Below are 20,444 nucleotides of genomic sequence, written 5' to 3'. Positions count from 1 at the left end.
AAAAGAGGTGGAGTTGCTTCGTAACAGGTCAGGCCACCATTCAGCCCAAAGACTGTCTACGCTGAGTAATGGAAGCACTTCACAGTTAAGCGTCTGCAGAGGCAATTGCATTTGCTCATAGAATTACGGAAAAAACCAGAGGTGTACCTCTTGGGAATTATATCGATTGACATTACTGCCGCTAGGAAAAAAGTTTTCTTATATGCAACCGCTGCAGCCAGAATGATTATAGCAAAAAATTGGAAGGGAGAAAAAAAACTCCCTCAATAAGAGAATGGCAAGTAAGATTTTGTGAATATATAGAATCAGCAAGACTTACAGCAGTGGTAAGACGCCAAAAACTGATAGAGGAGTGGACTTGCGTGGAGGAATACATCAAAAAATATTGTTCTGGTATTAATATATCAATATGCAATGAATGAAACATATAGAGTAAAAAATTAAGAAAAAAAGGGTATAAGATGAGATAGTCAAAAATAATATTGATAACACAGCAAAAAGAAGAAAAGAAACATAGGAAGCCACATATAGGTGGAGGGAAGTCAAAATTCATGTCTGTATATTTAGTTTGTATGTTTGTTTTCTTTTTTTGTAATCTAAGCTGAGAGGTGTATGTATCTACGTATAATAAGTTTGTTTAGTGTTCTGGTTTTCTTGTTTGTGTTTGTAAGTATTGCATTTATCAATACAAGTTTTAAAAAATTAAAATTTTGTTTTACAAAGGACAATATTTCATTCGCTGCATTAGGGAATACAGGCTTGCCATTTTTCAGAAAGTAAAAACCAGGACACCCCAAAACAGTTGTTAGGAAGACCCCAAAGTGGTTGAGCTTTCTTTTACAAAAACGCCAAAAAGTGCTTTTTTGATTGACTTCTCTAAGATTCAGAACAAAGTGCCCCCTTTCAGAAATTCCACCTTTGAAATCCCTGTAATGTCCAGGAAAATCAGGACGTATGGTAGCCCTAATATCGATGGTACCACAGATGAAGTATTCAAAACAGGCAGAGGGAAATCATTGTTGAAGCAATAATGAAAGCAGCAGCAGAAGCAGCTAAAATGTCCAGATGTGGATCTGTGATGTAGAATGTGTGATGTGCAGCCATGATTCATATCTGAACTGCACTGCTTAGGAGAGGAGTCTGTGTTTCTGAATGGGGAAACACGATGCGTTTTTAAGACAATTGTGGAAACTGAAATGCACAACTGTGAAGTTAACTTTTAAAAATCCAGGCATTTCCAAAGTTTTGTGCCTTGGGTTAAATAATCAGCGAAAGCAGATGCAGAAGACCTGCCCGACAGGTGCTTTGTTCACCGACTGTCACATTCTTGTCCAGTCACAAAGATGTCAAAGAGAACAAGAACTACCAGGCTTTTAGAAGACATCTGAAGGCAGCCCTGCTTAGGGAAGCTTTTAATGTTTGATGCATTACTGTATTTTAATATTTTGTTGGAAGGCGCCCAGGTGGGTGTGGTATAATTAATAAATAATAATAAATCATCATTATCATCATCACCACCATCATTAAAATTACTTAACATGACAGGATGTTTTCTGTCACTCCAGCACCTACGTCCTATTTGCTTTTACCTCAAGCAGTGCGTTTTGCTCCTTGGTAATTCTTTCTAAGGTCTTCAGCTCTTTCAAAAGTTGCTTTGTTCTTTGAAACACAGAAAGGGGTTGCAGCCTCATGCCTGGTAACCTCAGACTCTCTTTATAGGACTGGATTTCAGCAATTGCCTTCTGCATGGGGCTGATATGGGCCATTATAACCTGAAAAGGTAAGGTGCAGGATCAGTGCAACTGGATGAAGTTTGAATGGGTTGGGGGAGGAAGTATAAAATAATGCTCAGGTTGATCAGAACATTTCACAGACCATGATCTCGGAAAATATTATTAAAGAGGAACACATACTAATTATTTCAAAAAGAGGGTTAACTTGAGTTTTCAAAATATATGGGAGGAACTGTGCATGATTCCCTGATCCAATCCTTAGCATCTCTCTATAACTGGAAATGGCAGAGACTGAACCCAGCTGCTTCTGAAGCAGGGGTCAGGAACATTTTCCAGTCAATGGGTTGGATCCTGGTCAATCGCCCACCTCTTAATCACCTGGCATCATTATGGCATTAGGCGACAACTTCAGCTAATCGAAAGCGGCAAAGCTGTCTATAGAGGAAAACATGGACAAAGCAGAGCTTGATCTGAGCCCCTCTGAAGGTGAATTGTTGGTTGGCATTGAATGCATGCCTTCAGAGGGGTGGGCTTTCAGCGTGAAAAGCAAGCCCTTACGGATTTCCCAATAGGAAACCCCTTAGTGCAGCCAATCCCAGAGAGGCTGTGTCAGTGCCAATCCGTTGATGGGTGCCGGCAGTGAGCCCCACTTGCAAAGGAATGACAAGAGCACAATTTCAGCTCCTGATGGCTCCTTTGCAGCTGTGTTCTTACCTGCTGACATCACTTACAATGACATCACTTACAATGATGTCATATGTGTGACATCACTTACATATGACATCACTTACAATGCCAGGTGTGCAGTAGCTGGGCATGGTTTGGGACAAATGGCCTTGTGGGCCAAATTAGGAACCTTAACAGGCCTCTTTGAGCTCACAGGATTGGGGGTTCCCTATGTCTGATCTGAAGGACCAGGTAACCAGGTGATTGGAAAGACCCACTGCCACTCACCCAGGTGAGCTGATGTCAGAAAAAGGAGGCACTACTGGTCTGGATACACAGATAATCTAAGCTGATATGCAGAAAGCAGCTTAACATTTTCCGATATTAATTAATAGCCACTTTTATGAGCTAACTCACCTGGCCATGTTTAAGATGTTCCTTAGGAGAAAGATCGAGTGTGTCTTCTGAAGGGGACAAGATAGTCTTAATTTTGTCCACATCCTTCTCCATTTTTTTCACTTCAGATTCAATAGCTTCCACCTCCTACATTTTGAGAAACATTCACATCATTTATGGGATTGTCCACCAAAGACTATTAAAAGCCAAACCTTGCAAGTGCAGGTTCCGAAAGGTCTCTTTTAAGAAGAAGAAGAAGAGTTTGGACTTGATATCCCGCCTTTCACTCCCCTTCAGGAGTCTCAAAGCGGCTAACATTCTCCTTTCCCTTCCTCCCCCACAAAAAACACTCTGTGAGGTGAGTGGGGCTGAGAGACTTCAGAGAAGTGTGACTGGCCAAGGTCACCCAGCAGCTGCATGTGGAGGAGCAGAGACGCGAACCCGGTTCCCCAGATTACGTGACTACCGCTCTTAACCACTACACCACACTGGCTCTCTCATCTTTAAGAAGCTGCACATCCCATGAGCATCATTCCAGGTGACACCTGTTTTCCTGGTACAGCCTTCATCGAATAATGCACTACAGTCTTGATTCAACAATCCTGGTTCTCTTGCAAAAGGTGCAAACATACCCAAGACCCCAACGGCCATGTTTGTTAAAAAGGAAAAAGGAAGGAAAGGGAAAGATGGAAGAGGAGTAATAGTGCTTCAAGAAAATAACTAATGCATTGTCACCAAGTACCGTATTTTTTGCTCTATAAGACTCACTTTTCCCCTCCTAAAAAGTAAGGGGAAATGTGTGTGCGTCTTATGGAGCGAATGCAAGCTGCGCAGCTATCCCAGAAGCCAGAACAGCAAGAGGGATTGCTGCTTTCACTGCACAGCGATCCCTCTTGCTGTTCTGGCTTCTGAGATTCAGAATATTTTTTTTCTCGTTTTCCTCCTCCAAAAACCAGGTGCGTCTTGTGGTCTGGTGCGTCTTATAGAGCGAAAATACGGTACATCTATATCCTGCAAAACCAAAGAGAATCCACTATCTTGCAAGAGACGCCCACACTTACATCAGCCAAGTGCTGGATGTGGGGAAGAATCTCCAATATCTTCTGTTGCAAGGCTTTAACTTGCTCGTTTACTTTGTTCAGCATCTTCACCGTGCAGCCAGTTTCAATTAAAGAGGAGAACTCCTCCAACTCTGGATAAATTGCACTGAGAATGCTTTGCTTTTGCTCCGAATCTTCAAATGCCATCTAGGAAGGGGAGGGGGAGACAAGAAAGTTTTGACCCGAAAAAGGAGGAGGGGGAAGAAAGATTAACATACATGAAAATGCACTTTAATGTTCAAGAAAAATACAGTGGATGCTCGGGTTGCGAAAGTCATCCGTGTGGGGTGCGTGTTCGCAACCTGCAGCGGTGCATCTGCGCATGTGTAGGTTGTGATTCGGCACATGCGCAAAGCGTGATTTAGTGCTTCTGTGCATGCGCAACCATCAAAACCCAGAGGTAACCCATTCCAGTACTTCCGGGTTTCGGCGGTACATAATCCGAAAAAACACAACCTGAAGAGTCTGTAACTCAAGGTATGACTGGAACCTCATAATTCCTGAATCCTGCAGATGTGTGCAGAATCAATGGGCATTAATCAACTGGCATTAAGATTAAAATATGGAGTGCAGGAAGACCCCAGTTTTAATGGGGACCATGGTGCGTTAACCCTTCTCTCCCCGGGAATGCCCTCCTACGAAAATCAGCCCCACCCTGTGCATTTTCAGATCAAACATGAGTATGAGGCATATATTTTAAGGCTGGGGACACTTTATTGTGGACTTGGTGTCGCTTTGTGGATGCAAATTGTGTGAACAGTCTGCACAACATTGTACTTCTCTCTTTTTTTTTCAATTTTCAATTTTATTTTACACTTGAAACAACAACAACAACAACAACATTTCGAATAAAAGAAACACACAGGTTGATATCGACTTCCCTCCCCCACTTCCATGGTGCATTTTATGACTTTCTTTTCCACTGCATTTTCTAATTTCTCTCATATATATATATATATACACACACACACACACACACACACACACACACACACACACATATCTCCTCATCTTGACATCTCACTATTTTTTCTTACTGCCAAATTTATTTTATTAGTGTTAACTTCTTAATATGTTTACAATATGTCTCTAAATATTCCATAAAACATTTCCAAACTTCCTCAAATAATTTTTTATCCTGATGCCTTATTCCATTTGTCAGTCTTGCCATTTCTATATATTCTATTAACTTTGTCTGCCATTCTTCCTTTGTTGGTGTTGCTTCTTCCCTCCAGCTCTGAGCACTCACCATTTGTGCTGCTGTAGTAGCATACATAAAAAGAGATTTATGAGCCCTGGGTATATTTACACCTGTTATGCCTAAAAGAAAAGCTTCTGAGGTTTTAACAAACATATTTTTAAACATTTCCTCCCCAACTCATTATACAGTGGTACCTTGGTTTACGAACGTGATCCGTTCTGGAAGTCCATTCTTAAACCAAAATCATTCTTAAACCGAGGCGCGCTTTCCCTAATGAGGCCTCCCGCCGCCAGTGCCATTCCATCTTTCAGATTCCGTTCTTAGATTAAGGTAAAGTTCTCAAACCATGACACTATTTCTGGTTTTGCGGAGTTTGTAAACCAAATCATTCTTAAACTGGACTGTTCTTAAACCGAGGTACCACTCGGTACCTTTTTGCACGGCCACAACATTGTACATTGTACTTATCAAAATGCACCCTATTTTCCCCAACTGCACCCTGACTTAATCCAGATTTACTGTTTGTGCCTTGATAGATTTTCTGTGGAAACTGTAAATCTGGATTAAATGATGGCGAGGGGGAATATGGGATGGCATTTTGATTTGGACAATGTCATAGGGAGGCTACACAAAACTTGCAAGTGTGAGCAGCACTGAATTCACAACCAGCTTGAGCCCCATGCAAGACTTTGCCATCTGGGCTTCTCAACTTAGCCAAGTGGATTATCCACTTACCTGGAGTGCATCGGCATGCTTGTTCAAAGCTTTTGCAGAGTCACTTTTAGCTTCCTCTGTGAGCAGACGGTTGGTGTTTTCAAGCCAAACCTGGGTGCTCTTCAGGAGTTCTTCACATTCTTCCATCTTGCTGGTAGCCTTTAGCATAAAACGCTGCATTATCATTTTTATACTAGGCTGAACGAACGAAGCCCTGAGATTGCTGAAAGCTGCTGCAAAGCAATTTCAATAAGCAAGGCAGCTGCTCATGACACCTATGTGGAAAACAGCCTTTTGACCATAGGTTTCCATTTCTGGTTTAGAATATGAGAGCTGGGGGGACATGGTGTGATAGGAATTTTATGGTCTTAGATATATGGTAATGTTCATAAGTGTACCAACCAAGCAAATACATAGATCAGCACAGGAAGGCCAACCTGGAACCATTTTGATTCCTAAACTGACCAAATGTTTTCTCTGCAAGGTCAAAGTGGGAAACCTCCCCATTGCCTCTTTCCTCACAAATCCTGTCTTAAGGACACATTTAAGATATGAATAGGGTGTGAGCCTGTGACCTGGCCCAGGAACTAAGTATTTATCACTACAAAAGAATGGCCAGGCTCCCCCAGCAAATCCAATCAAGTAACCTGCCAGGCAGTAGATAAACAACAACAGGAGAAAAGCAACATTCAAATTTCTGTTTTAGACCGCCTTTTCTGTGATGTATGTCTGATGTTTCTGGGGGTGGTCTTGATCTACAGGGTGGCAATTTCAAAAGTCTTTACAAGGCCTTGCACACCATTTTTCTGGGTCCTCCTCCTTTCCTGCGGGTAAGGGGAGCACCCTGTTACAACAGATTAATAAAGATCAAGCTTACTAGCTGCTTTGCTTCTCAATATTCTTTGGTTGGCCTCTGTTATCTTCTACCAACAGGGAACCTATGTAAGGACTCTATATGGGCTCTTGGGTTCCCCATAAGAGAAAAGGGCAATTTTTGTTTACAACAATGGGGAGGGAGGGTGTATTAACAATATGGGAGAAATTTGGATACAACAAAGAAGGAACATTAGCAACATTGGGTACATGTGTTTTTCCCACTTTACTTTTGCAGAAACTTTGTGCCGTCAAATGTTTCCAGCTCTGCATTGCTATACCATACAGTGATCGAACTTTCAACCTTGGCATTATCAGCAGCATGCTCTAATCATAGGTGTCAACTTTTCCCTTTTTTAAAGGGAAATCCCATTCGGAATAAGGGAATTTCCCTTTAAAAAGGGGAAATGTTGACAGCTATGGCTCTAATCCATGGGTAGGCAAACTAAGGCTCGGGGGGCCGGATTCGGCCCAATTGCCTTCTAAATCAGGCCTGCGGAAGGTCCGGGAATCAGCGTGTTTTTACATGACTTTTGGAAGACATCTGAAGGCAGCCCTGTTTAGGGAAGCTTTTAATGTTTGATGCACTATTGTATTTTAATATTTTGTTGGAAGCCTCCCAGAGTGGCTGGGGAAACCCAGCCAGATGGGCAGGGTATAAATAATAATTATTATTAGTAGTAGAATGTGTCCTTTTATTTAAAATGCATCTCTGGGTTATTTGTGGGGCATAGGAATTCGTTCATTATTTTTTTTCAAAATATAGTCCAGGCCCCCACACGGTCTGAGGGCCAGTGGACCGGCCCCCTGCTGAAAAAGTTTGCTGACCCCTGCCTAACTGACTGAGCTATCCATGTTGGATATTTGATTAGCCAGGTCTGCCTTTCCGTTGTCTCCAGCCATCTCTTACCCTGTTCAAATCCGCAGTTCTGCGCTCGGCCCGCTGAGAGACTTGCTGGTATCGTTGCAGCGGAATCATCCAGCGATCCATCAGCTCCTGACCCTGCTGGCCAGGATCTTGCTCCACGAGGTCTTGAATCTCAGAATCCAGTTCGTTCATTTTGTAATGCCAAAGGTCCAGCATGTCCCAGATTCTCTGCGTGTAGCAAAAAGCAGCACATCCATTAACCAGAAGGGGCTTTATTCCTGTTTGTGATCTGTTTGGAGACACTTGCAACAGCAATTAGGGATGAGGCAAATGTAAACAGCAGTAAGAAAATGTGATTATTGCGAAGATGGCAGTAACAGACCATGAAGCTAAGTTAGAATTGAAGAACGAGACAAAGTGGTCTTGCAATTATTAGAAGACAGAAATAATTAGCATCCAGATTTATTTTCAAATTATTATTTTTTTAAACACATTGGAAAACAAGCAGAATTTGGGGGTACAATTTATTTTAAAAATTAAAAGATTCAAAACTACTACAGTGCTCTTCCCACTCCACCAGTTTGGCCAGAAGGAGGAGTTCGGAAGCATCCATTTCTTCATTTTTGTGTTGTTATACTGTACACGGCCCTGTCATCCTCGGATGAACATATACAGTGGTGCCCCGCAAGACGAATGCCTCGCAAGACGAAAAACTCGCTAGACGAAAGAATTTTCCATTTTGGAGGTGCTTCGCAAAACCAATTTCCTATGGACGACAATGTCTTGCGAGTTCCTGCTGGTTTTCCCCCCTCCCCCCCTTTTTCTAAGCCGCTAAGCCGCTTATCAGCTGATCCGATCAGCAGATAAGCCGCTAAAAGCCGCTAATAGCGCTAATCCGCTAATCCGTCAATGGGCTTGCTTCGCAAGACGAAAAAACCACTAGACGAAGAGAATCACAGAACGGATTCTTTTCGTCTTGCGAGGCACCACTGTATAAATTTTATAAATAATGATAATGATAACCACAGTTACTCATTTCGCCCGAAATGAGACAAACAACAGTTACTTCTTCAACTCTGTTGTTTTCTGAACAACCCAAGATCAAGCTACGGTCTACAATCCAGGCCAGTTCAGACAAACCATAGTTTACAGCTCACGACGGTTCACAGATTGTTAGTAGAAAACGGAAGAAGTGGATTCCAATCTGGTCGATGCAACTGTGGAGGGTGGGACCTGGGGAAGGAGCAGGTCTGCTACACATCACGCCATCTTCTGCAACCTGATGCTCCCCAGATGTTGCTGGACTACAACTCCCATCACCCCTGACCACTGGTCATGCTGGCTGGGACTGATGTGGATTTGAGCCTAACATCATTTGGATGGCACCAGATTGGGGGAGCATTAGACAAGGATGGGAGGTGACCTGCAGGCAGAGCCAGGGGGGTGTAACAGTTAAGAGTGTTGGACTAGGACATGGGTAGGCAAACTAAGGCCCAGGGGACGGATCCAGCCCAATCGCCTTCTAAATCCGGCCCGCAGATGGTCTGGGAATCAGCGTGTTTTTACATGAGTAGAATGTGTCCTTTTATTTAAAATGCATCTCTGGGTTATTTGTGGGGCCTGCCTGGTGTTTTTACATGAGTAGAATGTGTGCTTTTATTTAAAATATATCTCAGGGTTATTTGTGGGGCGTAGGAATTTGTTCTCTCCCCCCCCCCTTCAAAATATAGTCCGGCCCCCACAAGGTCTGAAGGACAGTGAACTGGCCCCCTGCTGAAAAAGTTTGCTGACCCCTGGACTAGGACTTGGGAGACGAGGGTTCAGAATCCCACTGAGCCGTGAAGTTCACAGGGTTACCTTGGCTTTGCCACTCTCTGCCAGCCTAACCTACCTCCCAGGATTGTCGTGAGGATAAAATGGGAAGAGGAGCCCTGTAGGCCACCTTGGAGTCAATGTGGGATATAAATGCCTTAAATAAACAGACCTAAGCAACATCCTTGTTGAGTCATTAATACCTTCTGGATTTCTTTTGCTCTTGCAGTGCTCTTGCTCTTCTGCTGCAGCATGTTTTCAACCGCTTGCAGGCCTTTGCTGATGTCTTGTATTTTTTTATCTGCCGTGTAGTGTGGGGAAAGCTTCAGGGATTCCGTGGTGACCTAGAGCGGTTTAAAAACAACACGCAAACAAAATGAAAAGTCCTGCAGCGGAAGGGAGAGAAGAAGAGAAACACAAAGACCAAACTAACACAGGACCTTTCAAATTACGTTCACCTGGCTTGAGAGCAGTACATGTGAAAAGGATCTAGGAGTCTTGGTTGACCACAAACTTGACATGAGCCAACAGTGTGACGCGACAGCTAAAAAAGCCAATGCAATTCTGGGCTGCATCAATAGGAGTATAGCATCTAGATCAAGGGAAGTAATAGTGCCACTGTATTCTGCTCTGGTCAGACCTCACCTGGAGTACTGTGTCCAGTTCTGGGCACCACAGTTCAAGAAGGACACTGACAAACTGGAACGTGTCCAGAGGAGGGCAACCAAAATGGTCAAAGGCCTGGAAACGATGCCTTATGAGGAACAGCTAAGGGAGCTGGGCATGTTTAGCCTGGAGAAGAGGAGGTTAAGGGGTGATATGATAGCCATGTTCAAATATATAAAAGGATGTCACATAGAGGAGGGAGAAAGGTTGTTTTCTGCTGCTCCAGAGAAGCGGACACGGAGCAATGGATCCAAACTACAAGAAAGAAGATTCCACCTAAACATTAGGAAGAACTTCCTGACAGTAAGAGCTGTTTGACAGTGGAATTTGCTGCCAAGGAGTGTGGTGGAGTCTCCTACTTTGGAGGTCTTTAAGCAGAGGCTTGACAACCATATGTCAGAAGTGCTCTGATGGTGTTTCCTGCTTGGCAGGGGGTTGGGCTCGATGGCCCTTGTGGTCTCTTCCAGCTCTATGATTCTATGATTCTATACGTTCAGGTTTCTTGCCTTCTTTTTAAACAATCCTATATACATCAAGGGACGTGGGTGGCGCTGTGGGTTAAACCACAGAGCCTAGGACTTGCCAATCAGAAGGTCAGTGGTTCGAATCCCCACGATGGGGTGAGCTCCCGTTGCTCGGTCCCTGCTCCTGCCAACCTAGCAGTTTGAAAGCACGTCAAAGTGCAAGTAGATAAATAGGTACCACTCTGGCAGGAAGGTAAATGGCACTTCTGTGCGCTGCTCTGGTTCGCCAGAAGCGGCTTAGTCATGCTGGCCACATGACCCGGAAGCTGTACGCCGGCTCCCTCGGCCAATAAAACGAGATGAGGTCCAGAGTCGGCCACAACAGGACCTAATGGTCAGGGGTCCCTTTACCTTATATACATCAAACCACGTCCCAGGCAACCTCTGTGTTGTCTCTTTTCTTTCTATGCTTCCTACATCTATCTGTATGTGGAACAAATCTGCCATCTCTCCATTTTATGAATTTATAGAGGTTTGGGGGGGGGGGGAGAGATACATATTATGTAATCATATTATCCTACTGAGGGTTCTGAGAATGTAAGGAGAAACTGGCTGCATTCTGTTTCCCAACCAGAGCCTCCTAAGGGAAGCCTGGCAAGGTAAAAGATAAAGCCAAAGGACTCCTGGATGGTTAAGTCCAGTCAAGGGCAACTATGGGGTGCAGCGCTCATCTCGCTTCAGGCCGAGGGAGCCGGCGTTTGTCCACAGACAGCTTGCCAGGTAATGTGGCCAGCAGGACCAAATCTGATCGGCAAGCCCAAAAGGCTCAGTGGTTTAGACCACAGCGCCACCCCTGTTCCTTGGGAAGCCAGGAAGAAGGGCATGAGAGGGCAACAGGACGCTGTTGCTGTTGCTTTCAGCAATATATATATACAACAGATTTGTTAATTGTGATTAGCAGTCTGCTTCTCCATGAATTTGCCACTCCTTTCAAAACCTTAAAAAGTTAGTGGCTGCCACCGACATTTCTTGTGCAAGAAATTCCATAGTTTACCTATGGATGGTGTGAAGAAATGCCTCCCTTTTGCTTTCCTGAATCTCATACTGTTTATTTTCACTTGATGACCCCACTGGGTCCAAGTATTACAGGAGAAGAAGGAGAATAAATCATTCTTGCCACTTCCTCCGTACCATGCATAATTTTTGTAAAACTGTTTCATGACTCCCAGTTACTTAAACTTCACTAGGTAAAGGTAAAGGGACCCCTGACCATTAGGTCCAGTCGTGGTCGACTCTGGGGTTGCGGCACTCATCTTGCTTTATTGGCCGAGGGAGCCAGCGTACAGCTTCCGGGTCATGTGGCCAGCATGACTAAGTTCTGGCGAACCAGAGCAGCGCACGGAAATGCCATTTACCTTCCTGCCAGAGCGGTACCTATTTATCTATTTGCACTTTGACGTGCTTTCGAACTGCTAGGTTGGCAGGAACAGGGACCGAGCAACGGGAGCTCACCCCATCGCGGGGATTCGAACTGCTGACCTTCTGATCAGCAAGTCCTAGGTTCAGTTGTTTAACCCACAGCGCCACCCGTGTTCCTTCACTAGAAAGGTCAAATTACTGGACTATATTGCAAAAATGCAAAATCAAACGAAGTTGGCAATTTTTATTTTTAAACAGCAAATAGAATGCATATGCAACTAAAATTATTGGTCTTTTCCATGGTCCTTGTTCTTTTTACCAAGCAGTAAAACGCAGGTGCATTAGCTTTTTAAGGCAACTAACATGCTATGCCAATCCTTGTTCACATTTTTTTTTTGAAACCCAAATATGCAATGCACATTTTAGGGATTAAAGAACAGCCTGAGTTCCAATTAAATTGTCATCATGTTAAAGCTAAGCAGGCTGCCTAGAATCTGCCTGACAAATTAGCCAATGGGTTTGTAAACATGTGGGAAGAGTATAGCCTACTGGTAGGGTATCTGTTTGGTATGCAGGAGGTCCCCGGTTTGATCCCTATCTTCTCCAGGAAGAGACCTCTGCCTAAATCCCTGGAAAGCCACTGCCAGTCCGTGTAAACAACACTGAGCTAGATGGAGCAATAATCTGACTTCATATAAGTCGGCCTCCAATGCTATTCCTATATTCTATGCTCTTATTGTTGAAGCTACACAGTTATAGATCAGGAAAATGCCTTAACCAGAGACCATAAGCCACCCAGGTCTTTCCAAATGTCAAGCAAGAAATGCATGCAAATAAGCCGGAAATTCAATATAAACTGTTCTGAGCCTCAAAATAAATAAAGGTGGCTTTTACCTTTTCTTCTAGCTCTTGCAAAGTTTGCTTGCAGTCTTCCAAATGAGTTTCAATCTCGACGGGAACTATCGTATACATTTCAGAGTATTTGATACGTAACTTATCCATTATCTCCTGGAGAATTTGCTTCTGACTGTCAATGGCTCTCTGGATTTCCTAAGAGGGAGAAGGAAGCAATTGTGAGGCAGGGGAGTCCCTACTGTGGTTAGCAAGCGGACTGGTAGTTTTGGTGCTGTACAAAGCCTCATTTTGACTAGGCAGGCAAGCAGGTTAAACCTGAGAGATGCTCGCGTTGTTTAGTCGGATGATGCTTTTCAATTCACCCAAGAATAAATTAAACCTGATACCATTCCATTGTCCTGTCGAGGCATATTGACAGATGAAATAATATATTGAGCACCGAAAATACATCTGCAATTAATCCTCGCAGCTTGGCTTTGTTGCATGTGGGAAGAAAACCCTTAAAAAAAACCAACCCACATATTTACCAAATGAAGTCCTACCAACAATAAAATGCAACAAAAAGCAACAGAGCTAGTATATTTAACTCTTGTGTCCATTCTAACGAAAAGATCGGAGAAAAACAGCCAGTCCCAGATCTGCATGAAGAGTATCAGTTTCATGAGCTAAAAGGAACTTGACAGTTGTCTCCTATTTGTGGTCCAGAAATTTAATCTGATCTACATGGCAGAAACAACTGAAAAGAAGGAAATTTTCAGCCAAACTTCTAGGACGTTTTACTTACAGTGTTGTTCCTAAGGCCAAGGCATTTTCCTGGCACTTAAATACTGAGCTTTGAGATTCCAATCAACGTATTGTGCAGTAACAGTAGGAAAGTGAAAAGTACTGTAAGGGCATTTGTTCACCTAACAAGCTACAAAAAAATACAACTCTGCATATTTCTATCAATAAAGAGGCTGGCTTACAGTGTGTGTGAACCTTTGCGTGGCCAGGGGCATTGATGTTGATTTATGCAAGTGCCTCTCTAGTTATGCCTGCATAAGATGCAACTTCTATCTATAATCTTTGGCCACACTCCCGCTATACATTTAAAGCAGTATCAAATTACTTTAAAGAGTCATGGCTTCCCTCAAAGAATTATGGGGGCTGTAGTTTGTCGTTTGCTGAGAGCAGTTAGGAGATCCCTGTTCCCATCACAGATCTACACTTCCCAGAGTTCTCCGGGAACAAGGGATGGGTTGCTAAACCACCCTGGGAACTGTAGTTCTGTGATGGGAATAGGGCTCTCTTAACAACCCTCAGAAGCCTTAACAGACTACAGTTCCCAGGATTCTTTGTGGGGAAGCCACAGCTGCTTAAAGTGGATTGATACTGCTTTGAATGTTTGGTGTAGATCAGTGGTTCCCATTTAGGGGTCCGGGGACCCTTGGGGGGTCTACAGAATGCGCCCAGGGGGTCCGCAGCCCCATCCTTTGCCTCCCCCACACACTAATCTTTTGTCATTTCTGCATGGTAATATCACGTTGTTTACGGTTTGTTTTAGCACTGTTCGTTTTTTCAACATACTGGCCAAAATCGGTTTTGAAATCACACTGCAATAACGATTTTGACCTAGCAATATATAGCAATATATTGCTCCTTGCAACAAGGAAAGCAGGGCAGCCGATTTTGAGGCACTGCTGGTACAGTGGTACCTCGGGATGCGAACAGGATCCCTTCCGGAGCCCTGTTTGGATCATGAAGTAAACGCAACCTGCATCCGCGCATCCGCGGGTCGCGTTTTGCCACTTCTGTGCATGCGCGTGACGTTATTTTGACCGTTTGCGCATGCGTGCGTGGCAAAACCTGGAAGTAAAACGCTCCGTTACTTCCGGGTCACCGCGGAACGCAACCAGAAAATACTTAACTTGAAGCACATTTATCCCGAGGTATGACTGTATTGCACAATGGACAGAGAACTGGGCAGCTTATTGCCCTCACTTCAAGGCACCATGGCACTGAGGCGGAGCAGCTTTTCTCAGTCAACAGGAAAGCAGCAGCAGCCACGGTGGGTGCTGGCTGCCCCGCTGATGGCAGCTTGATGTACCCCCCCATCCCCTCCCCTTCAAACCATGCGACGGAGGTGACTCCTCTTCCTCTCCCCGCCCACCGGATCTCCGTGACTGCTCCTTCCTTCATTCCCATACCTGATCTCCAATTTCAGACATCGCGGTACAGTGGTACCTTGGGTTACGTACGCTTCAGGTTACATACGCTTCAGGTTACAGACTCCGCTAACCCAGAAATAGTGCCTCTGGTTAAGAACTTTGCTTCAGGATGAGAACAGAAATCGTGCTCCGGCGGCGTGGCAGCAGCGGGAGGCCCCATTAGCTAAAGTGCTGCTTCAGGATAAGAACAGTTTCAGGTTAAGAACGGACCTCCGGAACGAATTAAGTACTTAACCCGAGGTACCACTGTATATCAGAATATTGCAATGTTTAGCTGCTGCTATATCATGATGTTGCAAACCAGATATCACTCAGCCCTAGTCTGTTTTTCAGTATACCTAAAATCCTTTGCTTTTTAGGGGCTACCCCACATTTTGTTCCAAATTTTGTTCCAAATAGGGGGTCCTCAGTAATTAGCTAATTGAGAACCACTGATGTAGATTGTTAAGAGTGACTTGGGGGCTTCCAGACTTTGCAGGCGGGATTCAATCAGATACAGGCAAATTCACAATTAAAATGGCACTCCTACACAACAAACCCACTTTAAAAAAGTTTTTTGGGATTTTTTCCTATAAGGAATGGGATGGGAAAACCCTCCGGAAAGTGTGGTATAGCTATTACTTGATACAATGTCATATGCTTTATTATCAGTTCTATCTCCAGTAATAAAATTGTATCTCTGACATATCGAAATAGAAATATTAATGGATCATTCGCTGATTTCAAAATTAACACTGAAGGCTCAGGGAGGGAGTCTGGAATAATTATCATCGCCCCACCTATGAAGACCCCACCCTGTAGTTGTGTTGCAACCACAAAGCATGACAGTGGATATTTTACCAACCTCAAGTTTCGCTGTCTTTTCATTAAGTGGTTCTAAGTCAGTTTCGTGGAGCAAAGATTCAGTGTCACGTAACGAAGCCTTCAAAGCGCCGATCTCCTCGTTCACCTTGTCCCGCTCTTCAATTTCAGACTGCACAGCATCCTTTTGCTTTTGGGCCTTTTGGAAGAGCCTGAGAAAATTGCAAGTCGTAATATTAAGGGGAGGCATCCAGGGAAGCTAGAATCTGAGTTCTAGCAGGCCCCTAATATGAGCCCATTACCTGGTTTCTAAAGGCCCTAAACTCAAGCACAGCTTTCATTTCCACTCACTGGAAACCGCCAAGCTGATGTCTACTTACAAGTCCCACTGAGTTCAATGAGGCTTACTCCCAAGTAAGTAAATTTGGGGTTGTGGGCTTAAGGATCGTCACACACAATCAGTAGTGGGCGGTGGGGCAGTGTGAATGGGGCCCTTTTGATCTCCCAGCTTTCCCATGTCATGCATTGCTGTCATTTATCGGGAGGCAGGGAGAGGCAGGGAGAGGCATTTATTGGGAGGCAGGGGGAGCTCAGCATGGTGCGGTTGTGGCGGCAGGAGCCAATCTGATGCTCCTGCCACCGTGTCCACACCACGCCAAGCCTGCTGCGGCCTTACCCTTCCTCTTAGTGACACAGTTTTGGGAAGCCAGGAGAGCAATGCTGTGCCAACCCACCTGCTACTGCACATAAATACGCAATGAGTACCGTATTTTTCGCTCTATAAGACTCACTTTCTCCCTCCTAAAAAGTAAGGGGAAATGTGTGTGCATCTTATGGAGCAAATGCAGGCTGTGCAGCTATCCCAGAAGCCAGAACTTCCCTTCCCCCACCTCCCGCAAAAGCCAGCAAGAGCCGCGCTCCCTTTAAAGGACGGGCCGCCCTTCTCCCTCCTCAGGGAAAAGCCCCCAAGACACACTCCACGCAGCTTGTGAAAGGGAGCGCTGAGCAGAGCCTGGGATGCATAAAGGCTCTGCTCAGTGTTCCCTTTAAAGAATTTTTTTTTCTTGTATTCCCCCTCTAAAAACTAGGTGCGACTTATGGTCAGGTGCGTCTTATGGAGCAAAAAATTCGGTAATTACTTGGTTAGATTTATCACTTTTAAACTAGGCCCAAGGAACCCGTGGCTCTCTAGATGTTGCCGGACTACAACTCCCATAATCCTTTACCAATTCTGGCTGGGACTGATGGGAGCTGGAGTCCCGAAACACCTGGAGGACCACAGGTTTTCCCTGCTTTAGAAGAAGAAGAAGAAGAAGAAGAAGAAGAAGAAGAAGAGAGTTTAGATTTGATATCCCGCTTTATCACTACCCTAAGGACCCTTTACCTTTATCTATTAAGGAGTCTCAAAGCGGCTAACAATCTCCTTTTCCCCTTCCTCCCCCACAACAAACACTCTGTGAGGTGAGTGGGGCTGAGAGACTTCAGAGAAGTGTGACTAGCCCAAGGTCACCCAGCAGCTGCATGTGGAGGAGTGAGGAAGCGAACCCGGTTCACCAGATTACGAGTCCACCGCTCTTAACCACTACACCACACTGGCTTACAATTACAACTATGCTTTACTGTGGGAAGGTGTTTCCTTTTATGTGTCCTGATTCTCCCACATTTGGCTTCAGTGGAGGATTCAGAGTCTTAAGCCTCATGAGAAATGAAGAAGAACGTTTCTCCGTCAACTTCTTCAAGCCAAGCATAAATGTGTACACCTCAACATTTACTTAGACTTACTCTTTTGTTCGATTCTGCATGGTGTGGATTTCATTCATAACAGGAAGGCCTCCTCCCTCCGCAGATGGACATTCAGGGACCCTGAGAATACTCCTGACGCGCTGAAGTATTAAGCGCAACAACCGTTTCTCAGCATTCACACTTTCTCCATAAATGTTCATACATTCCAGGAATTCTTCCAGCTCCTCTTTGCTGGCTCTCTCCTTTTCTTTCGGGTTTTCGGGCAGTTCTTCCTGAAGATTGTCTAGAATGATGCTTTCTCGTTCCATCTGAAGAAAGAAGAAGATAGCCACCAGGGGAGGGAGAAGGAAAACAAGATTACGATCCTTTGCACACTTACTTGCAAGTAACACAGTGTGATTTATTTCTGAGCAAGCATGCATAAATGACTCCAGTTAATAACACTTATTTTATACATAATGTAAAACAGACATGATTATTTGTTGCTCTTAACAGAATTTCCCTGCGTACAGTAAACACATTTACATTATACAAGAGGGACTGCCAACAAAATGTTGCAGCATGGAAGGCTTCTGTTTCGGCTGCTGCGTTTCATTCCCCTTCCTTATCAGTCCTCCATTTCCCTCCTGAAAACCAATCAGCTTTGTGCCACTGAGCATGCTCAGTCCTCAATCGGCTGTTTTTTTAAGGGAAGTTCCCCCCCCTTATTATTATTTTTGTACTTCTGCAAACCTCCCTCCTGCACATGCTCTACAACTCAGCTACAGCCCCATATTTGAGATAAACCTCAATTAAAATAGCATGTGGAGCATCAAACCTGGAATAATCACCTGGCTGAGATGCCCCCCGCCCCCCCAAATTACTCACTTCTTCACTGACGGATTTCCATTCCTGGTTCTGTTCTTCACACTTTCCCTCCCATTCTTTTGCAGTGTCGAGCAAACAAAGCCACTTTAGCCACAAAGTCGTCACAACGGTGTCGATCAGCACACAATCGTTTTCGCTGCACATCGAAACCAGTTGTCCCGAGTCCTGACGCAAATTCCTTAGATCCTCTTCGATTGGAACCAGTCTGGAGGACATCATCTTTAAAAGGAAGAATTAGCGTAAACAATTGGCTTTAGTGAAATATTTTCTTTTTGTTTATTTTAAGATGTCTTTCCTACTTGAAATCCCATGGTAGGTCTCTCAGGGCAGCTTATTTTTTAAAAAACCAAATCACATAATAAAGCTAAAAGACAGTAAAAACACACACAGCAAGCACAATAAACTAAAATATAAAATCACTGTGCCCATATATAACATTAAACCATGGTTTGTTTTTACCACGGTTTGTCCATCAAGCCATGTGTAGTCTCACAGCTGAGCAAAGAAGGCATGGCTGATTTCTCCAAACGTGGTTTGTTTTCCAGCTGCCCATGCCTTGTGCCTCTAATAACTTGGTGAGCATCATAGGTGGGTGACCAAAGAAACCATGGTTAAGCAAAGCTGCTGGGTTTGGACAGAGAGCAGAACTGTAGTTGAAGCAAACCCTGGTTCATAGGTCAACAACAACTACATCTTGCTTTGTTCCCAAGAAGCAAAGCTGGGTTACTTTGTAGGGCTCAGTTCAAGCAGTCAGACAAACCAGACTTTGGCTAAACAAACCATGGTTATGACCAGGGGTTGGCAACCTAAGGCCCATGGGCCACAAGCCGCCCATGGGGGTTGTTTTACCAGCCCATGGACCCCCGCCGCCCGCTCGGATGGCTCCCGTGCACCACGCTAAACCGGTGTAGAGCAGAGCCTTCCACGATGCTGGCCAGCTTCCCATCAGCTGCAGGAAGCTCCTGCAGCCAATGGGAATCCGCGCACGTCTCCTCCGTGCTGGAAATAGCATTTGCGCATAAGTGCACGCGCACTCTGGCCCATTGCGGTGTCTGCGGGACTGTGAACTGGCCCAAGCCACCAAAACGTTGCCAGCCCCTGGTTACGACTAATACCCAGCCCATAACTGCCTCCCAAGGGGGCCGATCTAAGCAGCAAATGGCTGTCTAAAGTTTAAAGACTATTTACAGAAATATTGTAAAATTAATGAATGTTAAAATGATGTTGGATAGAAACTAAGTGGTTTCTAGCTGTAATGTTATAAGGGAATATGGAAAAATGGACTATTAATAGGTAAAAATCTAATGTTACAATACTTTAAGATTGAAGACTAGGATAAACAAAGAGGGGAGGGATTTGCTGAACTAACAAACTGAATTGGAATGCAGAAAAGGGAGGCGTGAGGAGGTCCGAGAAATAAGCAAATGAAAGATAAGTGATTGAAAGACTGAATTGTTTTTTACTATTTTTATTTTGTATTTTTTTTCCTTTTTTATTATTTTGTAATATTTTGAAAATCTTAATAAATATGTTTAAAAAAATAAAATAAAGTTGTGCATTCCACAGCTATTGTGTGGGGGCACAGAACAGACTAAAGGCTCTCACAGCCACTTGCTTTCTGTTAAAACATAGACTTGCTGCTGCTGCTGCTGCATCTATGTTTAGCCATAACAGTGAGCAGCTTCATAGGATTATTGTTAAAGATTCTTTACACTGTGGGTGGGTGTATGTGTGAAGTGCTTTGAGGACTGCAAGAATTTACGATCATAAAAACATGCCACTGTGGTGAAGATTATTCTCACCTTGCTTTGTTCCGACTGCTCTAAAGCTTCTTTATAAGACACTGGAATACGGTACAAAGATTTCTGAAGCACCCTTTCCGCGTCGTTGAGATTAACATGTATCACCTCTTTGGATTTTTTGAAGCGGTTGTATTTTTCCAAGCATCTGTGAACGCAACAACATTAAACAAAGCAATCAAAACACACCCATCTTTTTTTCTCCAGTCGTGGAAAGATCAGCCCAAAGGGCACAAACTAAATGTATAAACAGAAGAGAT

General features: G+C 44.1%; 1 protein-coding gene across 1 annotated transcript in view; it reads right to left on the bottom strand.

The window, feature by feature from the left end:
- Positions 1 to 20,444, bottom strand: part of SYNE2 (spectrin repeat containing nuclear envelope protein 2) — a 258,420-nt gene that overhangs the window by 124,961 nt on the left and 113,015 nt on the right. The window contains exons 48-58 of the mRNA XM_083516520.1: positions 20,188 to 20,332; positions 18,386 to 18,604; positions 17,558 to 17,826; positions 15,819 to 15,987; positions 12,807 to 12,962; positions 9,567 to 9,707; positions 7,594 to 7,779; positions 5,832 to 5,969; positions 3,857 to 4,042; positions 2,817 to 2,942; positions 1,590 to 1,772 (exon numbers count right to left, since the gene is read on the bottom strand). Of these exons, the coding sequence (XP_083372646.1) occupies positions 1,590 to 1,772; positions 2,817 to 2,942; positions 3,857 to 4,042; positions 5,832 to 5,969; positions 7,594 to 7,779; positions 9,567 to 9,707; positions 12,807 to 12,962; positions 15,819 to 15,987; positions 17,558 to 17,826; positions 18,386 to 18,604; positions 20,188 to 20,332 (1,918 nt within the window). The remainder of the gene's footprint in view (positions 1 to 1,589; positions 1,773 to 2,816; positions 2,943 to 3,856; positions 4,043 to 5,831; positions 5,970 to 7,593; positions 7,780 to 9,566; positions 9,708 to 12,806; positions 12,963 to 15,818; positions 15,988 to 17,557; positions 17,827 to 18,385; positions 18,605 to 20,187; positions 20,333 to 20,444) is intronic.

Source organism: Podarcis liolepis (assembly GCF_965112155.1).
Source record: "Podarcis liolepis genome assembly, chromosome: 1".
Taxonomy (NCBI): Eukaryota; Metazoa; Chordata; class Lepidosauria; order Squamata; family Lacertidae; genus Podarcis; species Podarcis liolepis.
This window is presented reverse-complemented; position numbering and strand designations above follow the sequence as displayed.